At 40.1% G+C, this 16,441-nt stretch overlaps 1 protein-coding gene across 6 annotated transcripts in view; it reads left to right on the top strand.

The window, feature by feature from the left end:
* Positions 1 to 4,482: 4,482 nt before the first annotated feature.
* The window catches only part of LOC111143490 (OMA1 zinc metallopeptidase), a 97,720-nt gene continuing 85,761 nt past the window's right edge, over positions 4,483 to 16,441 (top strand). For 2 of the 6 annotated variants that reach the window (XM_022497286.1, XM_022497291.1), the window contains exons 1-2: positions 4,969 to 5,894; positions 13,253 to 13,771. In XM_022497286.1, coding sequence (XP_022352994.1) covers positions 13,272 to 13,771 — 500 coding nt within the window. In that variant the 5' untranslated portion in view covers positions 4,969 to 5,894; positions 13,253 to 13,271. Of the gene's footprint in view, positions 4,542 to 4,658; positions 4,703 to 4,968; positions 5,895 to 13,252; positions 13,772 to 16,441 lie in introns of those variants that run through there. The other 4 variants (XM_022497289.1, XM_022497288.1, XM_022497290.1 and 1 more) reach the window with 4 other exon arrangements.

Raw genomic sequence — 16,441 nt, 5'->3', positions numbered from 1 at the left:
TCTGTATTATAAGGTTAGAACAGCATCATACACTAGAGCTAGAACAAAAAAAGGAAACAAAAGAGAAAACCCCAGAAGCAGAGAATTTAGTATATAACAAAGTGATGCTTCAAGTCAGTCAGGAAAAGATGGGTTATTCAATAAACTGCTGGGACAGTAGTTGCCTTGGTGGTCCTTCCCATGGGCAAGACACCTGTACGTATCTTTTCTAGAAAAGTTTCACTAGCCTGATCATTCAGAAAATAGTTTAGGTTGTATTTTTCTGTCTGACCTTGTAATGAAATAAATTCCTGCTAAATTAATGAAAGAAAAAAGAACAAAGTCATTAAATACAAGAAGAAAATATTGGTAAATATATAATGTTGGGCTTGAGATAGACTATAAATATAATCTTAAAGGCAGAAACCATGATGAAAAGACAGATTTGTTTCTATCAAAATTTTTTAAAGTTTGCGTATCTGCGGATACAAATTAACAAAGCTGAAAGACAAATACCAAGCAGGGGAAATGTTTATTACATAAATGACAGAAAATTCTTAAGTATATAAAGCGCTTTCACAAGACAATAAGATTAAAAGGAATGTTTGATAGACAAATGGGTAAGGATATTTGGTAAGGATACAAATGGATAAAAAAAGGATACAAGAAGGATACAAAGGGATACATGCTTACAAATGGTAAGGATATTTGCCAAAGAAGAAATCCAAACAGCATATAAGCAGGAAAATGTTTACATCGATGAAAAATCAAGGGAATGCACATTAAAAGGACAGTGAGGACCCTTTCATTCTATCAAAGTTTCAAATATCTAAAGTAATTTTAATCTTGCATTTCAAGAGAGTTGCATATCAGAGTGTTGACAGTGATTAATTATCTGTGAGTAGTGGGTTAAGGGCACTTTTCACTTGTTTGATTTTTCTTGGTATTAATAGTTTACTTCTATAATAAAGGAATAATAGTTTGTGCTGACTCTTAAAAGAGTGCTCCACTGATATCTCTGGAGAATTCATTCCTGGGGAAGGAGCAAAGGACATGTCGAAGCGATGGGCTTCCTCTAGGACCTGGCTTGCAGTTGCTGACCCACATTGCATCATTTTGGCCCCAACTTCAGGACCCGAGGCCAGGTGGCTGCCATTTGGACAAATGGCATGAGACCAAGTCACAGAGACCACTCAGCAAGTGGGAGCCTAACAATCCAGGTGACAATTTATGAAAACAACACACTAGAACTTGGTGTGACTACTCTCTTCAAACCAAAAAAAAAAAAAAAAAAAAAAAAAAAGGAGAAAAAACTAAAGGTATGCCTGATGCCTGATTGTGTTCTGTGGGAAGAAAGGCTGGGTTACCAGAAGAAAAAGTGAAATCATTCAAGCCTGTGGATGAAGAAAATGCTGAGCGAGTGTTTGTTGAAGTGGAACAGGCAAATGGAGATGCCGTAGTTGTCCTCACTGGGGTCATTTCAGAATCAGAACCGGTCTGTTCCAATGTTTAGAACAGTCCTGCCTGGCCCATGTTCAAGAAAAATGAAAGTTCCCTTCAGTCAACGTATCACCGGGTCACTGCAGCCTATCAAGTGTGTGACCCTTATCAAATCCCATGGCCACCTTGCTTGGCTCTCAAAATGAATCGAGATCAGCAGAGAGTTACGTAGTCTATTGAGCTACTGTCTACAGCTGGTTTTAAACCAAGCTGAGCTTCACAATTCTTCAGTTACTCTCTCTTTAACTGAGGATTCAGCTTCTGGTACTTCCTCTGGGAGGTGTAGATGAAAGTCTCTCTGTATCCAGGCAGCTTCTACCTCTGGAAAAAACTGAGTTACCCTGGGTTGGGTTCCCTGGAAACAGCCTCTGAGATAAGTCTCTGTGTGCAGAGTTGTTGGGGGTGCGATGGAGGGGTCCTCAGGGACAACACCCACAAGTGAGGGGTAGAGGACTGGGCAGACGGAGAAATGGTGCTTCTCAGACAATCCTATGGAGAGTTCTGGAAGTGTGGTGACCTTGTAGTGTTGTCCTCAACTGAGGCACAGGGGCTAGGCCTTTGTATCCCCTAAATTAACCAGTCACTGGATGCATGCTGTTCCTGGGGAAAAAGCATATTTTGGATGAGGCAGATTATATCAGTCTTTGCCAAGGGAAGTCTCTAGGGAGGAAGGCCGCTGAATTGTCCTAGCAGACTGTTGAGGAAGAAAAGAAGGTCCCGAGAGAAGTGGGCCTGCTGGAAGGATTTCTTGTGGAGCCAGAAGACCAGACAGATGGGTATGCTCCACGGGAGGTCCAAAGGACAGACCATCCACAATGGCGATGGGAAATGCACTAGTGAGAGAAGTACCAGCATCACTAAGAAGTTCAGAGGGGGTTCTTTTCTGCAGGCCAGGGATGATGGGAAGAGAAGCAGTCATAGGGCTGGGGTTGGTAATATCTTGGTTGGTAATGACAGCATCCTGGGGCCACAGAAGCCAGGTGGTGGCCTTCACCACCAGAAGCCTGGAGGCTGTAATTACCAGAAAAGCTGCCAAGTTAAGAGAGGCTTCGCAGGGAATTGGATCTTCCGGGGCTCTGAAGGTATTTAATAGTATAAGGTGGGCCTAGGGGAAAACTAGATGGGCAGCTAGCAGGGTGCTGCTTAATATCTATAACCAGAAGAAGGCAAGAATGGGGGAGCAGGAGTCTGAAGGTGGTTGTCCTAATAAAAAAGTCATGCTTCTTGTTCAGTTCTCAGATCTCAGTCAATCTTCAGACCAAAACCACAGAACCCATCAACTGAAGAGGTGGCTGAGTCTTTAGGAAGGACGCTGCAACATGGAAACAAATATCTACTATAATGATTACTCTATGGACTGTGACCATTTTCATGGCTAGCTGTATGTTGGGGAAAGAGAAACACCCAGAAATTTTGCAGGGTCTGAAAGGATCTCATTAGCCAGAAACCCAAAGTGTTATCCTGGTCCCTCTGTAATTACGGGGGTCACGTGGTAAGCAGAGTCCTGGATGATATCCAGCTTTCGACGAGTCCATGGGAGCACAGACCCATCCGTTGGTCTTTCCTCAGTCCCTGAGTGTATTATTGGGATGATATATTGAGAGCAAGCTCCACATTAGGTCCTTGGCCTTGAGTAGTCATGGTGGGGAAGACCAAGGAAAGCCACTAAAACTGTCCCTTCCCTACCAAGATGAGCTAATAAAGCAAAACCAATATTTCACCCAAGGGGACAGGAGGAGGATGGTAGAGATTAATGCCACCATTAAAGATCTAAAGGAGGGGTGCCTGGGTGGCTCAGTGGGTTAAAGCCTCTGCCTTCGGTGATCCCGGGGTCCTGAGATTGGGCCCTGCATTGGGCTCTCTGCTTGGAAGGGGGCCTGCTTCCCCCCCCCCCCCCCCCCCCCCCGCCTCTCTGCCTACTTGTGATCTCTGTCTGTCAAATAAATAAATAAAATCTTAGAAAAAAAAAAATACCTAAAGTATACAGAGTAGTTGTCCTGTCATATCTCCATTTAATTTGCCAGTCTGGCCGCTTCAGAAACCAGGAGAACAGTTTATTGACTGTGGACTTAACCATGTAGTTGACCTGATGACAGTCACTGCACCATCTTGGTGATCTGTCATAATACAGTCCAAAAGGATCTGAACCACCTGGACATCGCAGAGAGCCCCACCCCATCTGTTACACTGATAGCAGCGTGCTCCTCAGGCATGCTGAGCAGGAGATAGCTAGCACATTGCAACCCTTGGTCAGACACATGCCCTTCAGAAAAGCCCATGAAGATTCAGGGACCTGCCACTTCCATTTTCAGGTAATCAGTGATCAGGGATCTGCCAGGATAGTTCCTTCAAAGTAAAAGGCAAATTAGAAAACACAAATAAGCAAGGCTAAAGAAAATAGTGCCTATAATCTTTAAAACCTTATAATCCTCTAAAGGTGTCCTTAGTGTTTTAGGATGTTTTTCATCGTGCGCAGAATACCAATCTCACAAATACAGAATCATACCACTATCTGATACCGTGTTTATTTCCTTGTTCGTTTGCTCACTGCCTAGATCTCCTCACTGTGTATACAAACTCCATGAAAGTCACGTCCTTCTCTTGTTCACTGCTGCACCCCTGGCACCTAGAACACACTTGGTGCTGGATAAGTATTTTTTGGTGGCATAAACCATACATACTAGACGCATTGTTTTGTAGCTAGTTATTTTCAACGAACTTCCAGCTGCTTCAGGTTGTACTTCATTTTTCTTAAAATGCGTCGTTCCGGAAGTCATGTGAAGTCACGTGAAGCAGAGAGCTCTCACTCCAGAGGCTACTTTCATCAGTGCAACTTCAAAACCAAGAAACCTTAGTCTTTCGGCAGCCCTCGAGTCTCTTTCCCTTTGGCCGGCCCTGCCGTAGACTCTTGAGCCGTCACAGCCTTGCCTGGATCATTCTTTAGAGGTCCCAAACCAGGTTCCAAGGACACGAGGGAAGACCTGACAGGCAAACAGCCTAGCCCGCAGCCACGTCCCTCCTCCGGCCACGCGGGGGCGTGAGAGCGCCTCCGTGGGCTCCCGGTCAGTGGCCCGCTAGGGGGACTACTCTGCGGGTGTGGGCGGAGCAAAAGGCGCCCCGGCCCGGACAGGAGGCAGGAAGTGAGGAGGCGGGGCTTCTGCGATGGGGTAGGCGCTTGCGCAAAGGTCCGGTCGGCGGAGTCTTCGTTTTCGCCACTGCTAGGGTCTGTCCTGGTGGGGACGCGTTTGCCCTTCTTTTACGAGTTGGGCCGGGCCCAAGGGGAGGGGGCAGAGTGCTCGAGTTGGGGTGGAAGGACTTCGAGGTGGAAGGACTTCGGGGGCGGGGGCGGGGTGAGGGGCGGGGCTCGTGAGCACCGAAGGGAAGGTTGGGGTGGCGGAGCCTGGGGGGCAGGGACGAAGGGGCGTCCGGGCGGAAGTGGGGAGGGCCGGCGTCTGCGGTCGGGGGAGAGGGGCGAGTGGAAAAGGGGTACGGGAGAGCCCCTCCTCAGCCGTCCCTCCCCTCCCGGCGTGAAGTGCAGGGACCCCAGGATGCCCAGCCAGCCGGGGAAGTGCAAGTCGGCAGGTGGATGTGGTTTCCGGGAAGAGAACCCTGCCTCTCCCTCTCTTCAGCGGCTGTCTGTCTGTCTGTTTAAAGTAGTATAATTAACGCAGCCCGGCGTGCCTCACACTGACACCTTCCCCCGTGGAAAACCGCTTCTAGCCGCCTGAAGCAGCCCGGGAGGCAATCCCTCTCTTACCTCCTCCCTCTGAAAGCCGAGAGCATAAAAGTTTTCCTGCCTAAGCCCTGCCACGAAGAACGGAACATTTCCTGTCGAAACAGTTCCCCGGAGTTGTGATAATTCCTTCATGAAGTCGTCTACGGATGCTGCTCTTTACACTCTTTAAAGAAATGTCACTTGCCTGCGTAAAGAGGAGCAACGGTGTTGTTGCGCTCTGCGGTCCTCAGTGAGAAACTTGAGTCCCGGGCGATGAGAATAGCTCATGGGGAACTCAGGGACTGACGGGCTCTAGTGACTGCAGCCAGTGCTGTGTAACCCTCGAGAAAGTGATGTGGGTCTCTCTCCATCCTCTCAGGCGTGGGGGCGAAGGGGTGCAGCCTGGCATTTGGAAGCTTAAGAACCAAGTCTGTTGCCTTCCAATTTATTTGTTTATTTTTTAAAAAGTCTTCCATCATGGGTGTACTTTGCTTGATTATTTTAAAGTACACGTCCTATTTTTGCCAATCTGACAGCTGTTTCCATAGAAACCAGAGAAGAAATAGTCATTTTCAGCAGAGTTGTTAAAACTGTCTTCCAGGCTTCGGCTGCGAGTGCCAGTGAGTGCTGTCCTTGCTCGTTCTGAGATGGCACTTGAAGAATTAAGGATCTGAAATGTTCTTAGAGGCTAACAATCCAAGTTGTGTGATTTTTCTCACATCATTAATTTAGTAATCTTAGAAGTTTGCCAGCTATGTTTGTTGACCTGCTGCGGTTCTTTGAAGAGGAAGTGTCAACCCTGATTCTTTCTTAGGCTCTGTGTAGACTAGTGTTGGCTCTTTGAAAACATATAAATAGATTTCTTCCCTAATCCTTTACCCTTTCTTAAGGATAAACGAGGGATTGCAAAATATCAGGCACTATTTCTGTTCTAAATGACACTTGACTGTCAGTGAAACAGATGATAATGTTTCTAGTTATGTTCATGTAATGTTTGGGGCTTTTGCTTATACCTTCTGTGTCAAAATTTGTTAAAGATTTCACTCAAGACATGAGAGATGAGCGGGAGTTTGCTTGCAGTAGTCACAGAGCTAAGCAGTGTCATAGATGTGCATAGAAATAGAGACGCGAGCTTTTCTGAAGGGTATAAGTAAATCAGTGGGTCTAGAGCTTAGGAATGGGCGAGGGAGAGCTGGGGTAAGATGCCTGGAGAAACAGTGGGAGGTGGTGTTATGAGAGGCTTGGTCTTCTATACAGAGGAGTTTATGGAAGCCCATGGAAATCACTGGAAATTACAAAAGTAGTTGCCTTTATTGGTTTTGGGGCTTATAAGAGTAACAATACATCCTGTAAAAATTTAAACAGCACAGAAATACATGAGATGAAAATACTAAATCCTTTACATCCACCATTCTGCCACTCAAAATAACCATAATGAATAGTTTGCTGTGTTTTGCTTTAGATTTATTTATTATCTATATATACTAGCATATTTCAGCATTGCTATTTTTGTAAGTTGGGCAGAGATTTTTGTTTGCTTTATTTTCTGTGGTATCTCAAAAATCCAGAATGGCATGTGGTATGGCATGTAGGAGGCACTCATTAAATATTTAATGAATGAATAACATCATTCAGAGATCAAAAACTGAATGGGGTCTAGTGTAGGTTTGTTGGGCCGAGGTGGTTAAAAAGGTTTTTGTTTGTTTGTTTTTTAAGTTCTTTGCCAGCATTTTTAAAACTGATAACTTTTTCACATTAAGCTTGAATTTCTGACTTTTCTTGAAAATACTGAACTGTGGTAACACTAAGCTCAAGTTCCTTTACACTTGTTGCATCTTCTTTAGGTGGACATGAATCTGCATTTACTTAAGTATGACTTTGCCTGGACCCTACAGACTTGCGCTATTGAGTACAGTAGCCACTCGTCACCTATGGCCATTTTGTTTCAAATGAACTAAAGTTGAGTTCATTAAGAATTCTGTTCCTCAGTCACACCAGCCACATTTTGAGTGCTCAGTAGCAATAGGTAGGAGCTACCATATTGAACAACGCAGACACATTTCTATCATTGCAGAAATTTCTGTCGTGCCGCGCCGGTTTACACATCTGAATTTGCCATTCCTGATCTACAGAATTTTTGCAAGTAGCATTTGTTGTTATTTTTAAGAATTTTTAAGATTCGTGTCTCTTTTTGCCATTACACAGATCTCCAATTTTTAAAAAATGGCTGGATAGTACTTAACAGTGTAGGACTTTATGTGAGTTGTGGGAGTAGGATTCTGTTGTCTGATTTGCATTTTAGAAAGATTGCTTAGTTCTAGTTTGGGGGTGGTGATGAGCTGGAGGGGAAGGAGTTGGTGGTTTAATAGGCAGAGAGAGTGGAGGGTATATAGTAATCCACAATTTAAGGCCACAGAGCCCAGGAAAGGGTAGATTGAGATATTAAGGAGGCAGAATTGACATGACTGATTTCATGTGGATTGAGATCTTTTGTATGGTAAAGTCACTGCAGAGATTACCCAGAACTGATTATCTGGAACTGATTCAGTGTTGAAAATTGGGAGTTTGGCTTTACAAAGTCTAGAAGGAACCCTTAGCTAATTCTAATAAGCAGCATGTGTAATGTCAAAATGTTATCAGCATGTATATGAAAGGTGTAACTTACACCGTGTAACTTCCTAAGTCAGAGATCACTTATTTACAAGATACAGAAACTCTTTGAAGAGAGGGAATTGTTTTTGGAAGAAAATAAAAGCTCATGAAGCTCAGTTAAATTTAGAAGTACAGTGGGCTCTTGGGAACAGGATGGTTTGAATCTTGCCCCCCATCCTTTTTTTCTCCCTGAGACTTCGCGATCTTTTCCTTTCCTCACATTGATTCCATTGTCCTTTCTGTTGACCTCTTTCTTTTGTAAAGGTTTTTGTTTGCAGTTCGTGCTTGCATATTGCTTTGTGTTGCCATAGCACCAACTATAACTCAGTTTATACATGCCTTTACTCCTTTGCCTGACACCGCCTCACCAAAAGTCTTTTCTGTGTCGCATATCCACTCCTGGTTCTGTGGCCAGTGGCAGGGGCCACTGGGAAAGATTGAAAGTCCGGCCCTGTCCCTTAAGTTGAGGCTGTAGGATGCCATTATAAAGGGAGTGTGGTCGGGCAAGTGTCTGAAGCTTATCTCCTATAGTAAAGGATCTAAGAATGTGGGTTTGTGTTGTTTTTGCAGTTTGGCTTCTAGCAAATTTTTAAACCTTAAGTATATTTTCCCATTTGAAACAATTTTTTTCTCCATCTTTCCATATGGCATAAAAAAGAAGAGTTGCCTTGAACTCTTCTGCTACTCATGGATTTCCTTTCTTTTTTAAAAATTCATTTAATGCGTGACACTTAATGAGGAACTATATCTTAATATCCCTTAATAGTCTTGCTTAGATACATTTTCCCCATCAACTCCATAACATCCATGAAGGCAGGGACTGGATTTTATGCTGCATCTGTAACTCACAAGCTACCTAGCTGATGAAGAACCTTACTAGCTACTCAAATACTAATTTTGAAATGATTTTTAAGCCTCAGTTATTTTACTACATTCAGCCTCGTTCCAAAAAAAAAAAAAAAAACCTGGAAAGTGTCTTGTTAATAACATCAGATTATTATGTATCAAGTCTGGACTCTGATTTAAAATGGATAGTGATTCCAAAAGGTTTACTTGGAATTGATGTTTACTTAGCATGCCATTTATTCACATGATATGTTAATTCAAGGTTGGAATATATAAAGTATATACAAATTTTGAGTGACTTTCAAATAGCTTGATATATAGGTAATGTGGCTTATTAAAACTGATGTTCTGAAGCATCTTTCTAGATAATATTGTATTAGTTTAGTTTGAGTTAGATTTACATATTTTCCTCCAACCTTTATTGTGAAGATTTTGAAGCAGAAAAGTTGAAAAAAAAAATTTTTTTTTAAAGATTTATTTATTTATTTATTTGTCAGAGAGAGAGAGAGAGAGGGAGAGAGAGCAAGCACAGGCAGACAGAATGGCAGGCAGAGGCAGAGGGAGAAGCAGGCTCCCTGATGAGCAAGGAGCCCGATGTGGGACTCGATCCCAGGACGCCGGGATCATGACCTGAGCCGAAGGCAGCCGCTCAACCAACTGAGCCACCCAGGCGTCCCAAGTTGAAAAAAATTTTAATGAACACATCTATAAATATGACTTAGATACGATCGTTAATATTTTACTACATTGGCTTTATGTCGCGCGTGCGCGCGTGTGTGTTTTCATTATATAATTTGAAATGATGAATTTTATTCATCATAAAGAGCTACTTCAGCGAGTACTCAGTCAGGTATAAGATATTAACCTACATAACCACATCATTATCATCTAATAAGCAGTACTTACCTAAAATAACCTAAAAGCAAATCCATGTGTAAATTTCCCCAGAGTCCCAGTTATCTCCTAAAGCTGTTTTTTTTTCTTTCAAACTAACTTCTAATCAGAGTTCACACATTGCATTTTATTGTTGTCTCTTTTTAGTATCTTTTGAAAAATAGTTCAATTGATATGTAATTGATATAAATTGTACATATTTAAGCTTTGTAGTATAAGTTTTGGCATGTGTGTAAAGCTGTGAAACGAACACTACAGTAAAAATAGTGAACATATTTGTTATCTCCAAAACTTTATAATCTCTTTCCTGATTTTTACCTTCCCATCCTTAGGCAATCATTGATCTCTTTGAAATATAAATTATTTTGCATTTTCTACAGTTTATATTATAGAGCTGGAATCATAGAGTGTGCACTTTTTTGGAGGATGTAAGGGTCTGGCTTCTATCACTTGATAGTATATAGAGATAAAATTGTTTTTGTATATTGCTTTTGTATCCTGCCCCCTAACTAAATTCATTATGATATCTTTGGATTCTTTTTAAAATTTATTTTATTTTTTTTTAAAGATTTTATTTATTTATTTGACAGAGATCACAAGTAGGCAGAGAGGCAGGCAGAGAGAGGAAGGGAAGCAGGCTCCCTGCTGAGCAGAGAGCCCGATGCGGGGCTGGATCCCAGGACCCTAGGATCATGACCTGAGCATCATTACCTGAGCCAAAGGCAGAGGCTTCAACCCACTGAGCCACCCAGGCGCCCCATCTTTGGATTTTAAAAATAGATGATCATGTTACGTAGGCATTAAGGCCACTTAGCTTATATGTTGCTTGTCTGTGTGCCATTTATTTAATTAGACATTTATTCCTCTTAGGAGGAAACTATATTCTTTCTCCAATAAATACGCTGTTGGTTATAGTTTTCTAGAGGTGTTGTAGTTTACTGAGAGATTTTTTTTGTTTTGTTTTTTGTTTTTTATCAGGGTTGGATGTGGAATTTTATCAAATGCTTTTTCTAGGGCACCCTGGTGGCTCAGTCAGTTAAGTGTCTGCCTTCAGCTCAGGTCATGGTCCTGGGGTCCTGGGGTCAAGTGCTGCATTGTGCTCCTTGCTCAGCGGGCATCCTACTTCTCCCTCTGCTTGTGGCTCCCCCTGCTTGTGCTCTCTTGCTCTCTCCCTCTGACAAATAAATAAAATCTTTAAAAAAATGCTTTTTCTTTATTGAGATGATCAGGTAGTGTTTCTTTTTCAATAAATAGGGTGGATTACATTGCTTTATGAATTTTTATTCAAACTTACATTCCTGGGACACATCTCAGATGGTTATGAAGTAGTCTTTTTATATATTGTTGAATTCGATTTTCTAAAATGTTGTTTTGTATCTATGTTCATGAGAGATATTACTCTATAGTCTTGTAATTTTTTTCTGGCTTTAGTATCACAGTAATGCAGATTTTATGGAATAAAATATAAACTATTAATTTCTTTTCAATTTGCTGGAAGAGTTTGAATAGAATTTTTATTAATTCTTTCTTAAATGTTTGGTAGAATTGCCTAGTGAAGCTATTTGGGCTGGGAGCTTTCTTTGCAGGAAGGTTTTTAACTACAAGTTCAATTTAAAAAAATAAATATAAGGCTTTTCAGATGTATCCATTTCTTTCTGAATTAGCTTTGGTAGTTTGTGTTTGTCAAGGAATTGGTCCATTTTATCAAAGGTGTGAAATTTAATTTTTTCTCTTCCACTTGTTTTAAGAAATTTGATTAAGATATGTCTTTAAGTAAGTTTCCTTTGGTTTACTATGTGTATGGCTTTTTAAATTTCTTAGATTTGTGGGTTTACAGTTTTCATGAAATTTGGAAAATGTTGGCCATTATTTTCCCAAGTTTTTCTTTTTCTCTCTCTTTCTTTCTTTCTTTCTTCCTTCCTTCCTTCCTCACTTCCTCCCTCCCTCCTTCCCTCCTTTTTTCTATCTATCTATCTATCTATCTATCTACTACCACCCTTCCCCTCTTTTCAGGGACTCCAGTTATACATATATTAGGCCACTTGACTTATCCTATATCTTCCTGATGCTCTGTGCCTTTTTTTCCCCCCCTTGGTTTTTTATTTTGGTTTTCTTGGTCCCTATTGATATGTCAAGTTCACAAGTTTTTATTTCATTGTTACAATATCTAATCTGCTCTTAGTGTCATTCACTGTAATTTTCATTGAAGGCATTGTACTTTTCTTGTCTCGATGTTCTTTGTAGGTCTTTTTAAAAAAACATATTCCATGTCTCTACATAACGTTCTCAGATTTTCCTTTAAGTTCCTAAACACATAGGATATAGTTGTAATTACTTTAATATCCTTAATCAATCAGTGCTGTCGCTCATGTTATTTGGGACTGTTTTTATTTTTCCTAATTATGGTTCACATATCCTGCATCTTGGCTGCTGGTAATTTTTAATTATGAATTTTACCTTATTAGTGGTAGATATTTTTATATTCTTTTAACTGTTTTTAAGCTTTTTTCTAGAGTGTGGTTAAGTTCCTTAAAAACAGTTTGATCTTTTTTAGTCTTGCTTTTAATCTTGGTTGGGTATGGCTAGTGTTGCTTTTAATCTTGGTTGGGTACGCCAGAGTAGCTTTTAGTCTAGGACTAATTTTTCTCTAGTGGGGCAAAACTCTTCTGAGTACTCTACCCAATGCCCCATGAATTCAGAGGTTTTCCACTTTGAAGGGTAGAAATAGGCACTCTTGTCTGCCCTCCACGGGCCCTGAATATTGCTCCTCTAATCCTGTCAAGTGATTCTTTCCCATCTTTAGGGACTTTCTTCACATGAATGCCCTGTTTAGAACTCAATTGAGGACACCAAGCAGATTTCCCTGCCTATCACCTTCTGGAATTCTTTCTCTGCACAGTTGTGTCTTCTCTTGTACTCTGCTCTGCAGGGTCTCGTTTCTGTGGCCTACGTGAACTCCCAACTTCATCTCTCCAATTTAGGAACATTGTTGGGCTGTGCTAGGTTTCCCCTGTCTACATAGTGGCCTGGAAATTCTCTAGGTAGGAAGCTGGGGCAACTGTAGGAATCATTACATTTGTTTTCCATCTCTCAGGGGTCACTGGTCTTCATTGCCTGATGTCCAGTGTGTTGAAACCATTGTTTTATTTATTCTGTTTTTTCATTTGTTTTCAGTGGGAGGATAAGTCTAGTTCATCTTATTCTATCTTGGACCCAGTCAGTAGTATGAGGATTATATTTGAAAGGATCAGATTGTATTTTAAAAAATACATTTTTAAACTTAGATTTTACTATTCCATTACATGCTTTTCCCTTTACTTACTGCCAGTTGCTAAACCTACTGTTATTTTAATTCATTTCTTATTCCCCAGTAATTTAACTGTTAAAATAAAAAGATTTCCCCCAGCTGAAACTAAAAAATGAAAAGGAGAAAAAAAATACAAATTTCTAAGGATGTGTTGTAGAGGGGGAAAAAAAAAGTGAGTAAAAGCTGTTTGGTTTTTATTGCATGGGCGTGGTGGTAGAAACCCAAGGTACTTCAGTCTGAAATATGTCAGGGGAAGAACAATTGACACACCTCTATTTCTTAAGAGTTATGTTCCCAGTTTTGTAAATACATATTTTCCAGAGATATTTTTAACTTACTTTTGTGTGTGTGTGTTCCAGATAATCAAGGAGAAGAAAGATGAACTTAATCTATGGATTGCAATCTGCTACTAGAAACTGTGTTTTCTTCCGATTTCATTTGCTGGCCCACTGGAGAAAATGTAACACACGAGCTGTAACCTCACCAGACTGTCATCAAGTACAAATTAATCATATAGTTAATACGTATCAGGGTCTGGGAATAAATCAGTATGATAGGTTGACTTTTCTGCCTGAAAATTTTTCTTTCTCTAAGACCTTCAGTAATGAAAGACCAGGATGCCTCTTGAGCACGAGATGTAAGGAAATTGGGATGGTTACCCCAAAACGTACTGTGTGGAATGACTCTTTATCAAGACAACTACAGATAAAAGAAGTTACAGGAATTTCTGCTCTTTCACTATTGCATCCTCTAAACTGTCTTCATGAAAGAGACATCAGGAGTTTCCACACTTCTCCTCAGTGTCAAGCTGCTCCGGTTCCTCTCTTGTTGATAATTCTCAAGCCAGTGCAGAAACTATTTGCAATCATTGTAGGCAGGTAAAAAAACTTTAAAAAAAATTTTTTTATATTACAATGTATTTATAAAACTGTACTTTTAATTAGATTTCCCACCCATATTTAGCTCAAAATTCAGTTTCTAAACAGATGGTTCTACCCAGTTTAGTAATTTTGAAATGATTTACTGCATATTATTTTTTTATGATTTTATTTATTTATTTACTTGGGAGAGAGAGAGAGAGACAGAAAGACAGACAGAAGGGGGAGGGGCAGAGGGAAAGGATGAGAATCCTTAGTAAACTGCACTGAGCACGGAGCCTGAGATCTCTGAGCTTTACAGTTCTTAGATCATGACCTGAGCCGAAACCAAGAGTTGAATGCTTAACCAACTGAGCCACCCAGGTGCCCCAATTTACTGCATATTATAGTATAAAAATATGATCTTTAAAAAATTATCTTATATAGACGCTTCTTAAAAGATCTTATGTAAGAGCAGTACTTACGAACATATGTGTTTAGTTTACAGAATCTGAGTCACTGGGTCATGAAACTGAAGAACTTTACTTATTTAAGAATGGGCTCATTCCTAGCCAGGTTAATGCTTAACTAGCATTTATTTTTTCTCTCCTATTTTTCTAGGCAATATTTTTCTATTCTATTTCCAACACATCTTTGTTATTTTCTCTTGGGTAGTCCTTCATAATAATTATGTTTTTACAGTTAATAGTACCTTATATTTAATTTAGACCTCCCCCCATAAATAATCTTGTTTTGTCTTATTTGCCCCATTTATTAAAGAAAGGTAAAGTCAAACATTGTCTCCTCATAAAGCTTTCTGACATTTGATGATTGTGAAGGCCCTTCTAGCCCTCCTACTCCCATACTAACTAAATCAATTTTCTTTCTATCAGAAATTGAAAACTTCTGTTCTCTTAATATATTGTGTTGCTTATGATTTGACATTGGCACCCAGAAAAAAATACAGCTGTGGTAGCTCTTGATGTAAGTAACGGCTGTCAGAGAAAACCAGAGCTAGACAATAGTTAAAGCAGTAAATACAGATTTTATGCGGGACTTTTGCAGTAGGGGAAGAGAGACCTAAGTATAGAACCAGAGTTAATTTTGAATACAGCATGGGCAAGAGGGAATTTATAGAGTTAATTTTGAATACAGCATGGGCAAGTGGGAATTTATAGCCAAGGAGCAGGGTGAGGTTTGGTGGATGGAAAATTGCTAAGATGAATCATTAGGAATAAGGGGGAATTCTCTCTAACATGACCCTTCCAAGCTTCTTGCCGAAGACAGGTAAGGGTGATCAGATATCACTTGGGGGCTGGTGAATGATGATAAACCTAATCAGATACTGAGGGTGATCAGATATGGAGGATGGGGGATTCTGGGTAAACTGATTTAGCAGGACTCTTGCTGAAACTGGACAATGGAGAGAGAAATACAGAAGTCCAAAGGTGAGGCCTTGTTGAAAAAAGCCTGAGTAGATTCTGGTGGAAGAGAGAATCTTTGTCACAGCTCAGCCTAGGTTCTTAGGCCAATGGCTCTTTATTGTCCTTTTTAATCATTATTTTTAACTTTTTGTTTTTGTTACTATTATGACAACTTAACATTTTCTTTTAAGCTGTGTTTTCATAATTTTAAGCAAAAAATAATAAGTCATATAAAGTTTAAGTAGGAAATGAGTCTGGCCTAAGTTTCTTCAGGTTGAAACACTTTGAGGCATTTTAGGTGTGTCACTTAATAAAATTAAGATAACTTGAAGTTATTTTATAAGATGAATTGTGTCAAGAGAATAATGTATTTATCTTAAATTTTTGTTATGATTTCACAGATGAACTTACGAGGGAAAATTTTGCCCTGGTATTGAAAACATTGCTTATCAAAATGTCTGTGAACCCCAGTAAACAACAGAGAGTATTGTTGCCTGGTAGAAAGTAGACCTCCTCCTGTGTTAACCATACGGTCTCTCATTTCTTTATTTATAGTGTTTAAGCCCTTATTACTTCTCCTTTGTCATGTTCTTGAGGGGATAGTGGACTTTTTTCTGGTGAGCAATACTTACATCTAAAATCAATCCTGAGGTAGTTTCCCTTATACCTTGCTGAAGTACTGGCGGATAGTAGTAGTGCCAGAAGTCTCATGAGCAGTGGGGAGGATCATGGTTAAAGGAACAGGTTATTGTTACCATAATCTACTCAGATGTTTATGGGGGCAGTTCATCCCTACTCAGTGGTTAAGTGCTCAGACTCTGGGATCACATTGTCTTCCTTGCCTAGTTTTCCCTTATCACTTCTGCAACCTTGGGCAAGTTGCTTCACTTCTCTCTCTGTCTCAGTTTTCTCTTGTCTAACGGGGTTATTTTGAAGGTTAAATTAGATGACATATGTGTAACAATTCGAATAGTGATTTGCATGTGGTAAACAGTCAATAAAAGTTAATTAATGGAAGTTGTGTAAAATAGATACTCAGTGTTCACCTTTAAAATAACTGAAGAATAAAATGTGTGTAATGAACATTAGAATTTTTAACTATAGTTCTATATAACTGATTACTTGTTTATCATTTAACTAAATTTTATAAATTAAAAAAAATTCATCTATACAGAGAAATATATCAGAAAAATTCAAGTGTTTGAAGACATAAAATCCCAGCATAAGATTAAGTTTTGGTGATATGTGCTGATACTCTTTTCAGGAC

Source organism: Enhydra lutris, unplaced genomic scaffold (genome assembly GCF_002288905.1).
Source record: "Enhydra lutris kenyoni isolate GAN:26980312 unplaced genomic scaffold, ASM228890v2 scaffoldscaffold9, whole genome shotgun sequence".
Classification (NCBI taxonomy): domain Eukaryota; kingdom Metazoa; phylum Chordata; class Mammalia; order Carnivora; family Mustelidae; genus Enhydra; species Enhydra lutris.
Note: the sequence above shows the minus strand (reverse complement) of the source record. Positions and strands in the feature narration are given on the sequence as shown.